This window comes from Dreissena polymorpha, chromosome 5 (assembly GCF_020536995.1).
Source record: "Dreissena polymorpha isolate Duluth1 chromosome 5, UMN_Dpol_1.0, whole genome shotgun sequence".
NCBI lineage: Eukaryota > Metazoa > Mollusca > Bivalvia > Myida > Dreissenidae > Dreissena > Dreissena polymorpha.
The window spans coordinates 79,418,521-79,437,229 of record NC_068359.1 but is presented as its reverse complement, the minus strand read 5'-3'; the positions used below and the strand labels follow the sequence as shown (position 1 = coordinate 79,437,229).

The 18,709-nt window shown below is 32.5% G+C and overlaps 2 protein-coding genes across 4 annotated transcripts; both read right to left on the bottom strand.

The window, feature by feature from the left end:
- Positions 1–845: 845 nt before the first annotated feature.
- On the bottom strand, positions 846–7,040 carry LOC127832074 (uncharacterized). Of its 3 annotated transcripts, XM_052357225.1 has the most exons (10): positions 6,752–7,020; positions 6,411–6,441; positions 5,710–6,176; positions 5,399–5,423; positions 5,033–5,109; positions 4,061–4,082; positions 3,836–3,903; positions 3,281–3,302; positions 3,058–3,125; positions 846–1,416 (listed from the first exon to the last, which is right to left on the bottom strand). In XM_052357225.1, exons 3-10 carry the CDS (start codon positions 5,918–5,920, stop codon positions 1,319–1,321), a joined length of 591 nt encoding a protein of 196 aa, XP_052213185.1. In that variant the 5' UTR covers positions 5,921–6,176; positions 6,411–6,441; positions 6,752–7,020; the 3' UTR covers positions 846–1,318. The 3 variants fall into 3 exon arrangements, with proteins under 3 accessions (XP_052213185.1, XP_052213187.1, XP_052213186.1); XM_052357227.1 differs by lacking the exons at positions 3,281–3,302; positions 3,836–3,903 and having other exon boundaries at positions 6,752–7,040; XM_052357226.1 differs by lacking the exons at positions 3,836–3,903; positions 4,061–4,082 and having other exon boundaries at positions 6,752–7,040.
- A 333-nt stretch (positions 7,041–7,373) lies between these two features.
- Positions 7,374–13,522, bottom strand: LOC127831393 (uncharacterized). The gene is made up of 6 exons (XM_052356379.1): positions 13,480–13,522; positions 13,048–13,377; positions 10,583–10,708; positions 9,152–9,247; positions 8,741–8,851; positions 7,374–7,458 (listed from the first exon to the last, which is right to left on the bottom strand). Exons 1-6 carry the CDS (start codon positions 13,520–13,522, stop codon positions 7,451–7,453), a joined length of 714 nt encoding a protein of 237 aa, XP_052212339.1. The 3' UTR covers positions 7,374–7,450.
- Positions 13,523–18,709: the final 5,187 nt, after the last annotated feature.

Sequence of the window (18,709 nt, the reverse complement as noted above, 5' to 3'; positions counted from 1 at the left end):
TCACGAGGTTGATTCAACCGCAGATAAACAATTTGAATTATTTTTAGCGTTTGAACACGGTTCCGATGCACTCACAAGACATTCATTGAACAAGTACTGTGTTCAATTAACATTCACAACGTGACGCCCACTTGACCTGTTCAAATCATATTTCGTCCTGTTATTAGAACACCACATACTTACTTTCTGTACATTGATTGTCGCAATACAATCGCATGCATATTGCAACAATGCTCTATTATATACGAAATGAATAGGCATTCATTTGAATGAAATTTAAAATCGTTGGTGCATAACTTAAATCTAACGCAAATACAAATACTTTTTGTTATAATTGATAGGCTAAGGTATAAAGAGTGATCCATCTTAGTAAAGTGTAAAAAACTGTGTATTATGGTACTTGCATCCTTCTTTACCGCCACACGGCTTTTATACACTTCAGACGTTTACGTCATGTTTTAGTATATACTTAATGTATACATTTATTGAAGGCTACGTACAAAACATGTATATTATTTAGGTAGTTGAATTGAACAAAACTTACGTGATGTACTAAGTCAGTAATCCGCTGTGTTCGTAGACACAAACAATAGCATGGTATATATGGTGGTTATTGCCACATGTTACAATAGAGTTTGTTTTAAAGTTTAAACTAATCTCTGTTGACGCATGTAACGATATAGGAACAAAGAGCAGTGTGCTTTTGTATAAGCATATAATGGAATAGCATTTGAAACAAATTGTTTTGTTAAACAAAATGCATTGTTTACACACAGGTATGGGGCGTTTTAACGTACACGTTTGAATCTTAACTTCTTTTAGAAAGTTACTTACAATACTTATGGTACAAAACATATGTATGTTATTGACATGTCCATTTATGTACAAACACAATTATACGCAATCACATTTAGAAAATTGTTATTCAACACATAAAATACATGGAGCTCATTCTTACGACTTCACCTATGCACTTGAGATTTCCGCACACCGTATATAACGATCATACAACTGGTGCTGACCGTATTGCAGAAGTACTTCTTACGATATTGATAAAGCTAAATAAACACTTAAAATTGCTATTAACGAATTCTGAAAATCTGCAAATAAACATACACACAAGAGATTGCCAGTATAAAGTGCGTAATTATTAAATAACAATTCACAATATAATGCTAAGTTATCCGAGGCATGTAATAATGTACATATACAAAGAAGTAAAAATGAACTATAACACAAGAACACATGTACAATAAATTTGCAAAATATATTTCAGTGGAAATGCCCGAAAATCAGAAAGCAGCTGTAGACGCTAACTTTATTTGGAGCTGCTTTCGTTATTTGGAATGCGCAAATCGTTCGACCTGATCGGGCGATTCATGATTACTGTTTGTTTGCTGGTAAACAATTCAGGATCTACAAAAGATTCAATGAAGAATTAAAATCAAAACGTTTAAATCACATATAAAAACACACATAAAACATATTAAGTAAAACAGTGCAAGTGGTTATGTTACTTTGTAACAGTAATGCAAGTTAGTCGATGTAAAAAATGAACAAGGCAAAGTTAGATTTAAACATATTAAAGTGGCCTTTTCGCGTTTGGTAAATTGATAAAATTTAAAAACAAATGTGTCAGATTCGCAAATTTTCATTGTAGTTATGATATTTGCGAGGACACAGTAATACTGAACATTTACCATGCTCTTCAATATTTATTCTATGCATCTGTTGAAGATTTAAAAACATGAAAATTATAAAGCGTTGCAACGCTTTACTTTTTTCTTTCTTTAATTGTATTCTTGTTTTTTACTGGAGCTTTTTAGATCCAATAATTACATTTACCAATATTACTCATTTACTGAAAAACTTCTATACATTCTTAAATCTGTGAAAAAGGTCCTTGCAGAGTGTGTAAAGGATGTTTATATATTATTGTTAAATCAACCTAATACATAGAAACAAACATAACTCCTGATACCATCAACATTAATTTTGAAAAATGCGTATTACAAAAGTTTGATAAAAAACGTGGAGCGGAAGTTTTGAAATGACAATTCCATCAATCTTACGAATTTTCAAAAGATAGTCGATGTATCAAGATCGCTTCATAAGACACACGATCTATCATGCGGAAGATGCTGGAGAAAGGGGACGTGCATGTTTGCATATTTTTAATTCGGAACTCTCGGCGTAATTTATAAATCTTTACACGTTTCCGTGAACCGTTCACGCGTTTGAAACTTGGATAAATATCATTATTCTGCGAGCACACCATCCACATTTATTGTTTTAATTAGCACATTATGGATACCTTTATGATCTCTTTGTGTTTATGTTTGTCAAAAAAGGTTTATGTGGCTCATATAACTGATTAACCTGGCTTCCAAGCAAAACGTATACATGAAACAAACTGCAATCAGTTGCAACTTCCAGCGACCCGGGGGGGGGGGGGGGGGGGGGGGTCAATAGCTGTGAGTTGGACGATTGGCGTTAGTAATTAGAAATACATCTTTATTAAGTTGGTAAAAACGTATCAACATATTGGTTAGCAACATGCGTTACGTTAATAAGGCATATTTGCTACACATACTTGTTTCAAAATAAATTTGGTCATAACGCATTTAATTAAGCTATAAACAAAAAGGGCACAAGTGTCACATCGGAGTCACCATATATTGCAGTTTCCTGTGTCGAAAAGATTTTCAAAAACTATGTCCTATGTGTTTGGTCGGTCGTTGCGCAATTTGCAAAACAAAATCAAACAAATTAAGAACATATTGCCACAAACTTACATGCAAAATATACATACAATATTAAGAGTCAACATCACTGTTAAGGAAAATATTGTATCATACAATTATAATATATTCGTATTTCGAAGTACATTAAAATATAACACAACTTATATCATGCATTCTATCAAATCATTCATATTTTGTATGTGTATTAACTAGACCTTGACCGTCGAAGCTCGTAAAAAATGTAGGTTTAAGTAATGTATATGATTGACACAAGTAATATTCTAACGGTCTGATAAACAAAAACATACATTACTTGTGTAATTTCCTTTAGATTTATGAACTACGCTGTATGGATAATCATCAATCATACTTCTTGCAGATCTGGGGTTTGTACAGAAATATCAATATATAGTTATTTTTTAAATTACAAAAGACAGGATGTATAACATTACGAACAATATAATACGTAAACAGCTCAATTTCATAAACTAATAACATTACTTCATAAACAAAATACCATGTTTAGGTATACTTACGAATCATCTGTACCGCTTTTACCTACAAGTACATAATATTTACCATTAACAAAAGATGCTTGCAAAATGTGTATATAATTTTTGCGCAACTTAATTTAAATGTTAATGTTTTAGTTCACTCCTTCTCAATATGACTATTGCATGCATTACACAAGAACTATATGAATAATTTAACTAGATTTAGTCGGTTTTTGTTAATACCACATCAGAAAAATGTTCATTCGTGAACGCATTTTAATGTTGTAAGCATTATATTCTATCAAATTAAAATCGAATTATGTGACCAATTTTGAGATGAAGTTAATCACAACTGAGCATCTAAAACGGCTTTTTTTTAAGATATAGTTGATACTTAAAATAAGTATTGCACCCTTTTGATGTCATGTTACAAGCCTGAATGAAATGATGACCTTCATATCGATTCATTCTATAAAAATCTGTGATATTTTGTATGCGTTTAAAATAGACCTGACTCGTAAAAATGTAGGTTCAAGTAATATGTATGATTAAAAAGAGTAATATTCTAACGAACTGATAAACAAAAATATACATTACCTGTGTTTTTTCCTTTAGATCTATGCACTACGCTGTATGGATATTCATCAGTCAAATTTCTTGCAGAACTTTGGTTTGTACAGAAAAATCAATGATATAATTAGTTATTTATTTTAATAAATACAGAATGTATAACATAACGAACAATACAATGCGTAAACAGCTCAATTTCATAAACTAATTACGTTACTTTACAAACAAAATAACGTGTTTAGGCATACTTACGAATCATCTGTACCGCTTTTACCTACAGGTACATAATATTAAATACATGTATTAAAAAAGATGCTTGCAAAATGGGTATATAATTTTTGCGCAACTTAATTTAAATGTCGATTTTTCGGTTCACTCCTTCTCAATATGACTCTTGCATGCATTACACAAGAACTATATTAAGGTCGCCGTGGTGTAATGGATATAGTATCCGCCTTGCGACAGGGAGGTCACGGGTTCGATCCCCGCTGTGGGAGCGTTCTTTCGATCTCCCATATAGACACCAAGTACTGGTTCTAGACCCAAGAAACGGACTCGAGAGCATTTCAAATAAGTAGGAATTATGCAATCGAGCTAAAATAAATAGGTTTAAACTAAACTATATGAATAATTAAACTGGACTGAGTCGGTTTTTGTTAACACCATATCAGAACAATGTTCATTCGTGAACGCATTTTAATGTTGTAAGCATTATATTATATCAAATTATAATCGAATTATGTGACCTACTTTCAGATGAAGTATTATCACAATTGAAAATCTAAAACGACGTATTTTTTAAAGATATAGTTGATATTTATAATGAGTATTGCCCACTTTTGATGTCATTTTACAAGCCTAAATGACTTGATAACCTTCATGTCGAACGCCGTCTTGCTTTCTAGCAGCATATGAACTTGCATAGTCTAAAGTCTTAGTGTTCAGTCGAATTCATGCGAAAACAAACAGTCTTAGAACTGACCAATCATCCGATCCGAATAAACAAACCTACCATCGCAAACACGTGGAAAGCAATAGACCCATTCTTTTTTTACGGGGAGGGGGGCTCTACGCATTTACGTGTTTACATTCTTACAGTATATGCGGGACACAATATATAAAAATTAATGCTACCATTTACGTGTCGCGTGTTCGTTACTTTCTTTAAACGTTTTCATTTTTTAGAAATATTACATACATTCGATAATAAACATGTGGTCTTACCAATAACCTTTGTCTTGTTCACTTTGCTATACATTGGAAACAGTGATGTCGACAAAACTGATGCTGGAGGAACTTCACTGTAAAGCATAGGAACCATATCTATCACATCAAAACTTTTATTCGCACTATACCTTTAATTTTCACGATTAAACCATTCAACGGGTGTTCTATGTCGACTTGAACAAGGAAACATATATAAGTTTTTAATGATTTTTACCCGAACATTAGACTGATAGATGAGAGTTTGGAATGTTCATCATATTCGTATACAATACACATTTAGATAATTACAGGCATTTGTCACTCGCCTATTCGATATAATCAGTAAAACACATTATCTATTTTAAAGCTCAGACGGAAACGCACCTGTTCAAATCTGTATTTGTCATATCTGAAACAACAAGAAATACGCTGAAATGATTATTTTCATACAATTGTAAACGTACATTCATGTACATGGACACCAACACAGCTCTTAAATATTACTTATATTAAGGCGGCGATGCATTTATGTACACTTATTTCTGAAAAGACAATCAATTTGTAATATCCACATCGATACGTTTACCATGATGTTTTGTAGTATGCGCTACTTCCTGATTGTACGCATTACCTTACAATCGGTACACAAACAAATTTAGCAAAATCACCAATTTACAACAATTAACTTTGACTACCTATTGGGTATTTCTTTTTAACAACAGCATAGGACGGGTCTTCATTGTAAACACCTTCGTTAAGTGGTTCTGTTGGAATCGAAGAGGTGCAAACGTCTTCGGTGATGTTATCTGCGCAGTTGACACTTGATCCAATAGGGCCGTTGGCCGTTTGATTCAGTAGATCATTGTCGGCGTTTACAGTTTTATTGTGAGATTGATTACGATGCATTTGCTCTAAAAGGGCCTTAACCACCCTTGTAAGATGGTCACCCTTGTTGACTGATGAACATAATGGATCATTATTGTTGAATTGTGTGCACTGTGGAGGGTTCTTGTTAAACGCGGGGCCGGGTTTGTTCTTCTTTACAGTTGTATAAACAACATCGTCATTATTGACGGTCGTATACAGCGGGTTCCTTTTGCAGACGGTTGAATAAGATGGATCATCATCTTCGTTGTGAAAAATATCCGAACTTTGGATGTTCCTTAAATATACACTATTTTTATATGCATGGGTTAGCATACACGTGTTTGTAACTCTACAGCTTACCCTCGAATACACACGTTACATAAACATTGGATTACTTGTTGAGTCTTTTTTAAAGGAAAGTAACGACACACGATCAATATTTGAACTGCATGTTTAGAAGAGTATCATAGCATACATTATGTTATATTTTATGACAAATTGGAAGATGAAACATATACTTCATACTTACCTATTTTCATTATAACCACACGCACCATCTTCTAAAATAATAGCATATAACCTAATTGTACTTTTGCAACGTTTTAATAATTTAGTATCACATACAAATTGATTTAATTCAAGTATCAGAGTCTTTATTGATTAAACTTTATTTAAAGAAGTGTAGCTTTTGAAGAGGTCGCAATTCAAGGTGTAAAGTAAATAATTGACAATGATTGAGTATATTATATGTAAAGGAATAATGAAACGCCAGGTAGATTTTCAGGAGAAAAAATCTTCTTCAAAACATATATTTTTACTTTTTACAATTGACTGTATTGCATACTTCGTGTATGAAAAAAAGTTACATACGTGATCGGTTCGCTTCATTATTCTGAACGAAGCTATACAACGGATCGTCATCTGTATCCAAGGTTTGTAGTGTAGCAGCAGATTCACTACAATTGGACAATAACCAAGTTGCAGTATTTACCTAGTGCTCAGACTAGGCAGCATAGGGCAAAACAAAAACAAGCCAAACACGTCGTGTTATTTAAAATACAAAATCATACATTTTCTCCAACATTGTTTGTATTAAAGAAAAATAAAATGAAACATGTATACATAATTGCATATACGAACCCTAGACCGATTTCCTAACATGATATAATATTAAAACAAATAACTTGAAACAGAATATAATTATGTATAAAAGTGATAAAACACTTCACCAGTCTTGCCTCATATTGGGATCTGAAATATTGAATTAACATTATTGTATATAGGCAATTAATATATCGACAAACCGTTTATACATGTATTATTTTTTCCATTAGCGATTGAATATGTATTTTTGTATTTGTGTATTTAGTTTAAACATATTTATTTCAAACAATACACATTTGTTTATTTAGCATGGAAATACGGAACGTAACAAGCTATTGTAATAATAATATGAACACCATTTACTAGTAAACAGGAATAGTATGCATACATCCTGTACAGGAAGAAGTCGTGATGTCATCCGGTGCAGAGACATCAACGGAAGTAACATTATGAAAGCGAAGAGCGTCATGTTCCTGTTCAATATCAACCGTGCATCCAGTGAAACGTACAGAAGCTAAATCAATGCTTTGACCTGTCAAGCATATACACAATAATATATAACCGAGTGTATACGTTGGTATGAACGAAAGCAAAAGCCCGCACAGCCAAGGCATTCATTAATTAGAACATGGTAATTATTCCTTTATAAATAAAACTTTACGTCAGAAATTACAGATTCATTAATGAGGCTTAGCTAAAAAAAGTAGTTCATACTACAACCAATACGAATCGTCGTATTGAAGTGCCTTATCTGTAAGCCAAACAAAATTATAACAATTCACTGTTTCTGGAAGACGGATGTAAGTTAAACGTCACAGGTATGTCTTTGGGGCTTCTATGATTATATGCACTTTGAAATGGTTTGTGATATGTATTGTAATATGAGTCGTCTTCAAGTCCTTATTTATGTATACATTAGTAAAATCATCGTATCGCAAGTCCACAATTTCAAAAATCAACAATCATTATATTTACGAAGTGTAAATGGATGCCTAAGTGTTGTAAGCACTTGATAAATTCAGCGCAAACATATGCGTGATTTTTAAAAAAGAAGTGAGTCACGATCGATGTGTTTATAATTTAAGTGACGATTATTTATATAAAAGCACTACCTCATATAACTCTGGTTGTATATACTCAGGCCAAAAACAAGCATACCAGATCACCCTGGACAACATTTTTTGTTAAAGATTGATATCTAAACCTACGAAGGACCTTATACCAAACGAGAAGTATTCGTATTTAAGATAGAATACATATCAATTGTTCTTAACTAGAAATGGATCGATGTAAGACGGTTAATCCTTTACTGTATTCCAGCTTAAATACTTTTGAAAAAATACAATCTTAATAATGGTCTCAAATCAAAGTAAATATGCTCTGAGCGTTTATAAGTGTTGTAGTAATGCTTTGAACTCAAAGGCGTCGTCATGAATTGACAAATACAATATGTCAATAATAAGAATTCTGCAGTATGACGGCTTTATCAAAAACAAATCACTGATTTATAATGTATGCCCTAATCATTGCAAAACATAATGCAGACGAGTGTCCGGTTATTCAATAAATAATGCATGGACCAGGAATATTAATAATTTCCTTTTCGAATATTTAACGCGGAAAGTAATTGTTCAAGTAAAATTGGTTTCACCAGTATATAGCAAATACATATCCGCAGTACGCATTCATTTAATTTAAATTCACGATTCTTGTGTGGAAATGTACACTCAAAATATTAAAATATAAAATATTTACCATTACATGTTTTACGTTTCTGGCAGATGTTTAATTTCTTTCTACACACGAACAGTAAAAGGCCTATGTCCAGCACGATAAACGGCCCAGCCGTCGCCATTATCGCTACAACTAGATACAATAGATGCAATACAATTTCAATATCAAAGATGATCGAACAGAGAACAACGGCTTGTTTGGCTAGGACAACATAAACGTAGATATAAAAAAATCAATTGAATCTTGTTTTTATTTTATTTTTGTTCTTATTAAATCGTATTTGTTTGTGTATTTGAATGTCCTTTAACTATTCCTATATCATTGTGTTAGACTTCTCTTTAACCTTCGTAAACTTATCTTTAATAAGTTTGTGTAAAAATACAGCTTAAACGCGATTCGTCTTAATGGAAAACAACAAAATACACCATATACCATTTGAATTGATTTTGGTTGTGTTTCTATCAAACGCCATATCCGTTGCAGTAATTGCATTTGTGATGGCTAAAGCAGTAGAAATCTCCGGAATTTCTAAACACATCAAGGATCAGTTTATAAGCATTTTATATATGTAGATATATTGCTAATACTATTGCAAAAAACAACAACTACTTTTTCTAATACTACTTCTTCTTCTACTAGTACAACTACTTCTACTATAGCAACTACAACAACCGCGAGTACAAATGCTCAGCCAACTTCTCCGTCTACTGCTGCTTAATCTGCTGCCTCCAATTCAACAACTTCTACTAGTGGTACTGTTACTAATTTTACTTCTTCAACTTACTAAAAAATCTAATACTTCTTCTACTACAACAACAAATACTACTACTTCTTCTACTACTACTACTACTTATTCACCTACAACTCATATAACAACTACTACTATTACTTCTACACACACTTCTCCTCCACCTTCTCCTCCTCCTCCTAATACTACTACTACTGCTACTACTCCTACTACTACTATTACTACTACTACTACTACTACTACTACTACTACTACTACTACTACTACTACAACTACTACTACTACTACTACTACTACTACTACTACTACTACTACTACTACTACTACTACTACTACTACTACTACTACTACTACTACTACTACTACTACTACTACTACTACTACTACTACTATTACTACTACTTCTACTACTACTACTGCTACTACTACTACTACTACTACTACTAATACTACTACTACTACTTCTATTACTACTACTACTACTACTACTTCTACGACAACGACTTGTACTACTACTTCTACTACTGTGCCTACTTCTATTTGTAATATTACTAATATGTCTACCTATAATACCTCCACCACAACTTCTACAACTACTACGTCTACTACTATAAGTACTGCTACTATTACTACTACTACTACTACTAGTAGTACTACTACCTCTTCGACTGCTCCTACTTCTTTCTGCTACTACAACTACTTCTACAATATAATAATAATAATAATAAGAAGAAGAAGAAGAAGAAGAAGAAGAAGAAGAAGAAGAAGAAGAAGAAGAAGAAGAAGAAGAAGAAGAAGAAGAAAAAGAAGGAGAAAAAGAAGAAGAATTAAAATAATAAGTATTATTTTAATTATCAGGATATAATAATAAAATAATAATAATATAATTTAAATACAATTATAATAAAACAAATAATGATAACAATTCTACTACTGTTACTACGACTACTCATAATAATAACAATACTACTATTACTACATTAAATAATAATAATTATTAAAATAACAATAATACTAATAAATATAATAGTAATAATAATAATAATAATAATAATATAATAATAATACTTATAATAATAATAATAATTATAACTACACGCTTATTGTAATAATACCCTCAACACTGCTTTTTTGTGTCGTTCCTTCTTCTGTTGCAATGTGTGGGCTCGTGTTTACGTGCGAATCAGTTTTGCTAGAAATAGCCGAAAAAGGAGCTTTCGCCGCCATTGTTGAGAATGTTTCTGAAAGCGAATCAATTAATACTTAAATAAAAATATCTTTTTAAGGCAAACCTATTTAAAAAAAAAATCTATTTGATCTATTAACTTTGGTATTGAATTATTTACTGCCACTATATACATGACCAGTAGTATAAACAATACAACAATTATACTAAACAAACAGTAAAAGTTTAGTAAAAAAAACGGATTCACAACGGAACTTTGAAGTGGTTTAGTATGTGTTAGTTTACAATAAAGACGCGTCGTTATGGTACTTGCAGGACATTTAACTGCCATAATTTATGAGCGAAATATGATACGCAAGCAAATGCAAACAATACTATAACAAATACAAAAGCACAAACATATACCTTATATCAATTTGTAACACAAATGTTAAACCTAAATCCAAAAAGGTAAACTCAAACAAGATATATATGTGTGTATGTGTGTTGTCTGTCCCTACCTTCAATCGATTAAATCATGTTAAGACAAACTTGAACAGCGGTGATGATTACGTTTTAACATTTTATATTCATGATAGCATTGCAAGAAGGACAATTTTAGAGAGAGGAAAACAATGTGCATCAGAAAGAAAATTTAGGAGAGACGGATAATAAAGTGCACACGTGCAAATCTGACATGATTATACATTGTTTATTTACATATTTCTTGAGTTGGAAGTAAAGGATTCAGTACTGAGCCGTGATTAGTTGAAAAACGAATTCTGATTCTTTTTGGCCGATTATGATTTTTCAATAACGCTTTTGATGTTGTTTGTCGCGTTTCGAGTTACCCTGCATTTCAAAGAGATATGTTGTAAGTAAAACCAACCATTCGGACAGTGGACAAAATGTTATTTAAAATTAGCCAGTGTTGCGCATAAATAAATATCTATAAATACATACATATGGTGATACAGGGTGATATTTCAGTTCGCATTTTGCGTGAAGCTATTTAGGGATATACGTGATTCAATGATTTACAAACCAATTGATTTTTACGAAACATGTTAAGGGGTCAATTTGAAGCACCTGTTTCTATTTCGGCTGCATACAAATCGCCGGGTCATTTCTAAGTCATGACGTACAAATACAATGCTAAACGACCAAATAATGTCTTTAGGTTTTACACTTGGACCTACAAAACAGCAGAAATGTTTGATGAAGTTGCGTTGGGGTTTGGTTGAGTACTGTGACTTGGGCTGGTCTGATTAGCTCAGTTACTACACTGTCGTAATTGTTTAGAACATGAGTCAGTGGTATTTGGTTTTGTTATTATGTTCTTAAAAATATTTGCATTTCACATTTTGCGTTGTATGAACCTTTATCCAAAGCTGCCTAGACGGAAGTTATGTAACTTGTTTGGAACGGATACATTCTAATTAAAATTGTAATAATACATTAGTTTGTATATATGTGTGGTACTGTCAATCATAGAAAGGTTATGATACCAAACATGTTGCTTTATGCAATAGTCTCAAAGAGGAAAATTGCATCAGGATGTATGTATTGCGACAGAGTAAACAATCGATTAAAATAACTGTTTACATTTTAAATGAGTTTGTGTTTAAACTAATAATTGCCTTATATATTGGTTACATATGTATAGTAATGAGGTCTAAGAAAATTTCAATTAAGTAATCTCGTATAATGAAATAAACTGCCGAAATTTTCAACAAATCATATGTACGTTTTCTACACATTAGTCATTGTTAACAGCCATTTGTATGTATTGTAATTTAATAGAATCGTATCGTCGGTGCAATGTTGTTGCCTGTACAATTAGCCAATTATTAATAACTTCTATCTAAATATTTAATAAACAATAAATCTCAAGGTTGGATCTAAGATCACGGCGAACAAAAGTTTGAGATAAAAATGACGCGTTATATTCTTTATTTCCGGAAATCTGAACTAAGACAGATTTTTTACAATTATACAACCAAATTTCAGAAAAAGCCGGGATATCAACTTCGGCCAAATTATCATGGAAAAGAGCATGTATTTGAGAACAACTCTCAACATTAACATGAACAAATTAAAGATATAGACTAATTGCGAGAATGGTTACCCATACGAAGAAGTAGACATACAACACGATTAGGTGATCTTTGAGTAGGCGCATAAAAAGGTGAAGATAATCAGAGATTACCAGGCATGCAGGGACAATCTGCATTAGTATATGATTCGCCAGTAGCATAATGCAACCTGTTTCAATGTATTCAAAAACAGATGTTCAATTGCGCAAGCACAGTGTAATTACCGGCATTCCATGCAAGGTTTTGCTAATCTTGTTGATAAGCGCTTATGTAAATAGCAAAACGCAAAATTACACACGTTGGCTCGAAATTATCATACCTGTTGACACTCTGGCATCATTGCTGAACTGAATACGATTATTTTCCAATACTGCACATTTCCACTGATCATTCCTGCTCAATGTAATATCCGTAATATTGCAAACAACTTTATATATGTCTATACATTTACACTGCGCTGTGTCAGCAGTCAAATTCGTTTGCACAGCGCACTGCTTATTACGGGTCACCTTAAATATAGACACAAACCCCTCGAGTGTGGTGTTTCTGTAAAATCGAATGACATCAGTTTCAGCGTCAATTGCATCACACAGAAGTTGAAGAGCATTGTCATGTAATACTTTGACGCTCAAATGTGGCGATTGCAAAGCTGAAATAAAAATATATGTTTTTTATTACATCTTTGATTTGAAATACTACCATAAATACGTATTAACAGTGTGAAATTTAATGTTTAAGTTCTTTTACTTACTTGTTGTTGCAGCAACCAACAAACTTATTCCAAACGCGTACATCACCGATTAATGATTAAATAACTCAGTACTTAACTTTAGCTAGCAAAGTGGATTACACTTTTGAGGAGGAAAAATAATTTATGCCAGTTTTATAATGATTATTGTTGATTTTTTTTTGCTTAACTAAGATTCAACATCTGTCGGAGTGAACAGGAAATTAAACATGTGTCACTTCACATTCTAAGTTGCATTCGCATTTTCCTCTGTTAGTTTATGAACTGCATAAACTTGTATTTAAATAGTTATTGCATGCGTATGCACTCCTTAGATAATCAGGCGAATGTATAATCACTTTCAATGTTTTATGATACAAGCACTTAAATAGGTTAAGGCTTCGTTTTATTACAACAGCAACAATAAGTTGATGTAGTATTAATATAAAAAGCTATTAACGCATGTTTCTTTGCGACCCGTTATTCAAATTTCGTTTCGAAAGCACCAAATTGCTACAATTTAATATACGACTGTCTTGTGCATTTGAATACCTTTATATCATATAACACATTTTATTTACAGGAAAACTTTAAGAAGAAACAATAACGGTCAATATTTCACCGAGCTGAATAGATTTCTGTTCTAAACATTTAAATAAATATGCTCATAAATTCCGTAGAAACTAATACAGAAAAACCACAGAACCACTAATACAGAAATCGAACATGCACACCAGAAACTATTTTACCAAGGCTTATTTGTAAATTTGTTTCGAATGTAGTTTGGTTCTCCCAAATGTCTTATGATAACGTAGCAAACGTCAACTTTTTCAGGGTAAAAAACACGTTAGTTTATCAAAGGATTGATTGCATTACATGTTTTTCACGTACACGTATACATGATAGAAGAAGGTCCAGGTAAAATGTTTTCGAAAACAGCATCTCAAGTTAATTTGTTTTAGTGTGTTTTATTTCTAATCGTTTGGAAAAGAAATACATGTGTTAATAAATACTTCAATAACATTACAAACTATACTTATTATAAGTATTATCACACAATACAATTATAACTTACTTAAGTTATACATATATTTGTATTATTTATTTACGCACGTGGCATGCAAGCTTATAACGTTATACTTTGAAATACCAAATTGTCAATTCAAATACAGTATATTAGGCAACATATATACAACAGTTGATTTTTTGACAGTATAAAGTAAGGTATTCACTCTTACTAACAAACTAAAAAAATGAAAAGCAGGAGTGCTAGAGTGGTCATTAAATGCTCTTGTAGTTTGCGAACGCCAATTATTACGTAATTTGGTGATCAACATATATTTTAAACATTTTCTATCTGACCTCAATCTGGCCTGGGTTCAGCAAGATTAAGACATAACTGGCTGATATGGAGATACAGTGTTTTAACATGCATGACCAAGATTCAATTTAAGCCCTGATTTTGTCAAGATAAACATTTTGACCAAGTTTCATGACTAATTCATGTGGGCTTTAAAAGGTTAACCATATTTTTCTGAGATATCACCGAATGACCTTAATTGTGATGCACGTTGCCAGATTACAACTTAGCCTAGAAAGTGTAAAAACAACATTGTAACATTATTTACTCAATATTTACTAACACGTGATGCATTAAAAAGGTGGCATGGTTGTTTTTATACGTTTTGACGCGGTTTTCAGGCAGGGGATTACAATTTATAGTTAGCGGCAATATTGGAAAGACAAGGCTAACGATTTCTTTTTCAGATTGCATAAGAAGTGTGGCCTCGACAGCGTTATCAAGGCTCTTCTATGGTTTACCTTTGTAACATATGTTTAAACGCCGCAACCCAGAATTGAACATGCCTAAATATTGTCAAGGCAAACACTCTTACCAAGTTGTATAAAGACTAAGTAATAAATGTGGCTTTTTCAGAAGTTTTGCATGTATTTGACCCAGATTTGAACTTCGTTTAAATAGTGTTCTTTAATTGTAGAATATTTGGACTAAGTTTCATTAAGCTTGAAAAATAATTATGGTTACTAGATTGAATTCCTGCTTTCCTAAATTGTGGCCTATTATTCTCGTGTTTGGACGTTTACAGATTATTTAATCAGAAAACATATTTTAACACTGTATCTTGAAAATGTGGCCACTAGGGTGGTTACATTCTAAAACAATACTTCATGCTTCGATGAGCTAATGTACGACTCAATTAATTATGATGCTCTATGTCTAGATATACTTAACTAAACATAACATTTGATGAGTAATTGTTCGTAAACACATCGAATGCAAAGTAAAAATTATAATTTTATTAAAACATAACGGGACTTGAAATGATCGATTAATATATGAGTTCTTATGATCTTAATAGTATGGCTTTGATAGTGTTTCTTATAGTGTTTTTGAAAACTATGTGATCAGCATTTCATCGCAACTCACAAAATCTCTGAGACGCTATCTTAAAAGTAAAATGTAAATATACGGTCAAATATAGGGTTATACATGTTTATGAACTTCACATGAACTTGCTTGGAAGTTCTGTTTGCAAAAGCACTGCATACAAATACATTTACAAGTCATATGTTCGTTTTTCCCAAAATACACAACAGTGATATATTGTTTCATCTGTGGTACTTCACAATTTATTTCAATCAAAACTTTATTGTATATTAAATAGTAGTTATTATTAACCATTCAGGGTGACTTATAGAAAATGCGCGCGTGATCTTCTTTATTTATGTGTAATATGTAAACAAAAAAATATGTAACCTTTTGCTAACCGTGGTGTTTGGTCTTGCTCAATCGTATCGGTCCACAATGACTACAGTGCTATGTCATGAACATTAAATTAAATTCCATTAATTAAAGTTTCAGTTTTCGTTTCAGTTTAATGAAATTAACACATATGGATAAAAACATTTAACATCATTGTGATAACCAATTGTGTTTTTAAGTACGTTAATATCATATCCTTTTGATAAAAAAAAAGTTGATTAAATTGAAAAGTTTAATATTAACATTTTCTTTAAGATATTTTAATTTGCGAACACGCTTCAAAACATCTCCATGAAGTGATGGGAATAATTTAAATGCCATTTTAAAGGAACATTATATTTTGAAATTAAATCATTATACTTTAAGTGACATTTTGCAAATTTACTTCGTAGGTTATGATACAAAAAACTTGCTTTAGCATTTTCTTCGTTAATATACGATTACGATCATTAAAATCTTTTTATACAAGAACATGCTCTGGCGTAACTTACCAACTGCAAAATGTAAATACCATAGGATGGAATTTTAGGGATGTAACCATCTAGGAACGGACAATTCACAATTTAACAGTTAAAGACGGCCCGTTTGCCGTATAAACTTGTCGTAATCATATTATTATTAATAGTACGATGTACGTCTAAATGCGCAGCATCTGTATTGGATTGACAGAGGGTAGATTTTGTAAATATACTGTTCAAAGTATGGGTTATCTAAATTAAGTATGTCAACAATGTACCTACTAGTTAGGTTAAAACGTTGAATCAAATCTAGTCGTTTAGTTTTCAATAATTCTAACATAAATCGCTTTCATAACAATATATAAAAAAGAACAGCTATAAGTGGCACACCATTAGTAACCATAGGAACGCCGATAATTTGTTTAAATATTTTACCATCACATTCAACGCAAACGTTATCCAGAAGAAAAGTTACTGCTGCACAAAATTCAAGTCAGGTATTAGTTAAACTTTCAATGAATGTAAATATCAGTATGTTATAATTATATTAAAAACGTTAATGCATGCCTATGTAAACAAGGTACTTTCGCATAATTTATATTTAAGCAAATACGAAATAACTGTCGACAGCCGATATATTATCAGCAATTTTTAAACGTCTTCCTTATCAGGTATTTACCTAGTAATCGTTTATTTATATCTACTTCCGTGTTCTGTATAAGTATACCGATATAGAAACACGTTCAACTTTTATTGACAGAGAGGGAAGATAAATATGACACTAATAAATTCGTTTGTTTACATTTAGAGCATGTAATAATCAGCGAATACGGTAGGAAAGGTATGACATTCCTTTTTTCTAGTTTTGTCGCGTGAATGTTAGAGTTTGAGGTATTACGTTTAATGATAATAATCATTGCAACGCACATGTACTATGCATAGTAATAAAATTTCACCAAATCAATGTGCGACTTGTTCACTTGTTACTTAAACAATTTAATTATGTAAACGAGGTAATTTAATTTCGTCATAATGTAATACAAATCCATCAGTTATGTTGCTCTAACTGACGAAAGACTGACAATTATTCACACAAACACATGTCGTTGTGACAGGCTGAATGTATGAAACGAATTCATCTATGAACAACGGTCCCTTTGAAAAAAATAAAGTTAGATTGTTGGAGAATTATTTAAGGCAACGTTCGCATTTCGTAAGGGTCGGACGTTCAAACAAATAACTAAGTGCGTATTAAGCAAACGAGCGACATTACATCCAATAATTAATCTGAATTGCAAGATCTAAACAAGGGCATCTAGCATCCCGGTTGAACCCAAATGCATGAAAAACTAGATCATAGACATGTAGATCTACCATAATAAATACAGACATATTGCAAAGAATCATAATCATCGTCAGTCCGGTGTAGTTTGCTGCTTGGAGTAGTTAATCAATGGGAAGGAAAGTCCAGTCTTTCAAAGTGTTCAAAAGCTTTTCTTCTGGCGCCTGGTCTACGAACCATCTGCTATCGTATCATGGAACAAAGTATTGCACAGTGAGTCGTTCTTGGTGACGTGTAAACACCAAGCTAGCTGTTATCGTTTGATGGTCACTGGAAGTGGTTATTGTGGACCAACACATGGACCAACACATGCTTCTGTCATGTTCCGGACTTGTTACAAATGCCTTTATCCTGCGTCCTAAGTCCGCTTTAAGAGACCAGGTCTCGTTGTCGTACAGATGGATACAGAAACGAGGGATTTGAAGAGCATGTGCTAAGAGGGAAAGCTGAGTGAGCTGCTTGTACTCAACCTGCTCAGTCTGGCGAACGCTACGGTCGCCGTGGCGATTCTTATTCGGGCATCAGGCCTACTGTAACCGTCATTGGATAAGGTTGCTCCCAATAGCTTGAAGTTGGTTATCTCGTCTAGCTTCTCGCCGTTCATGGTGATGTCTGCACCTTCTTTGTTCGTCCCGTTCACAATGATGTTCGACTTCACCGTGCTGATCTCAA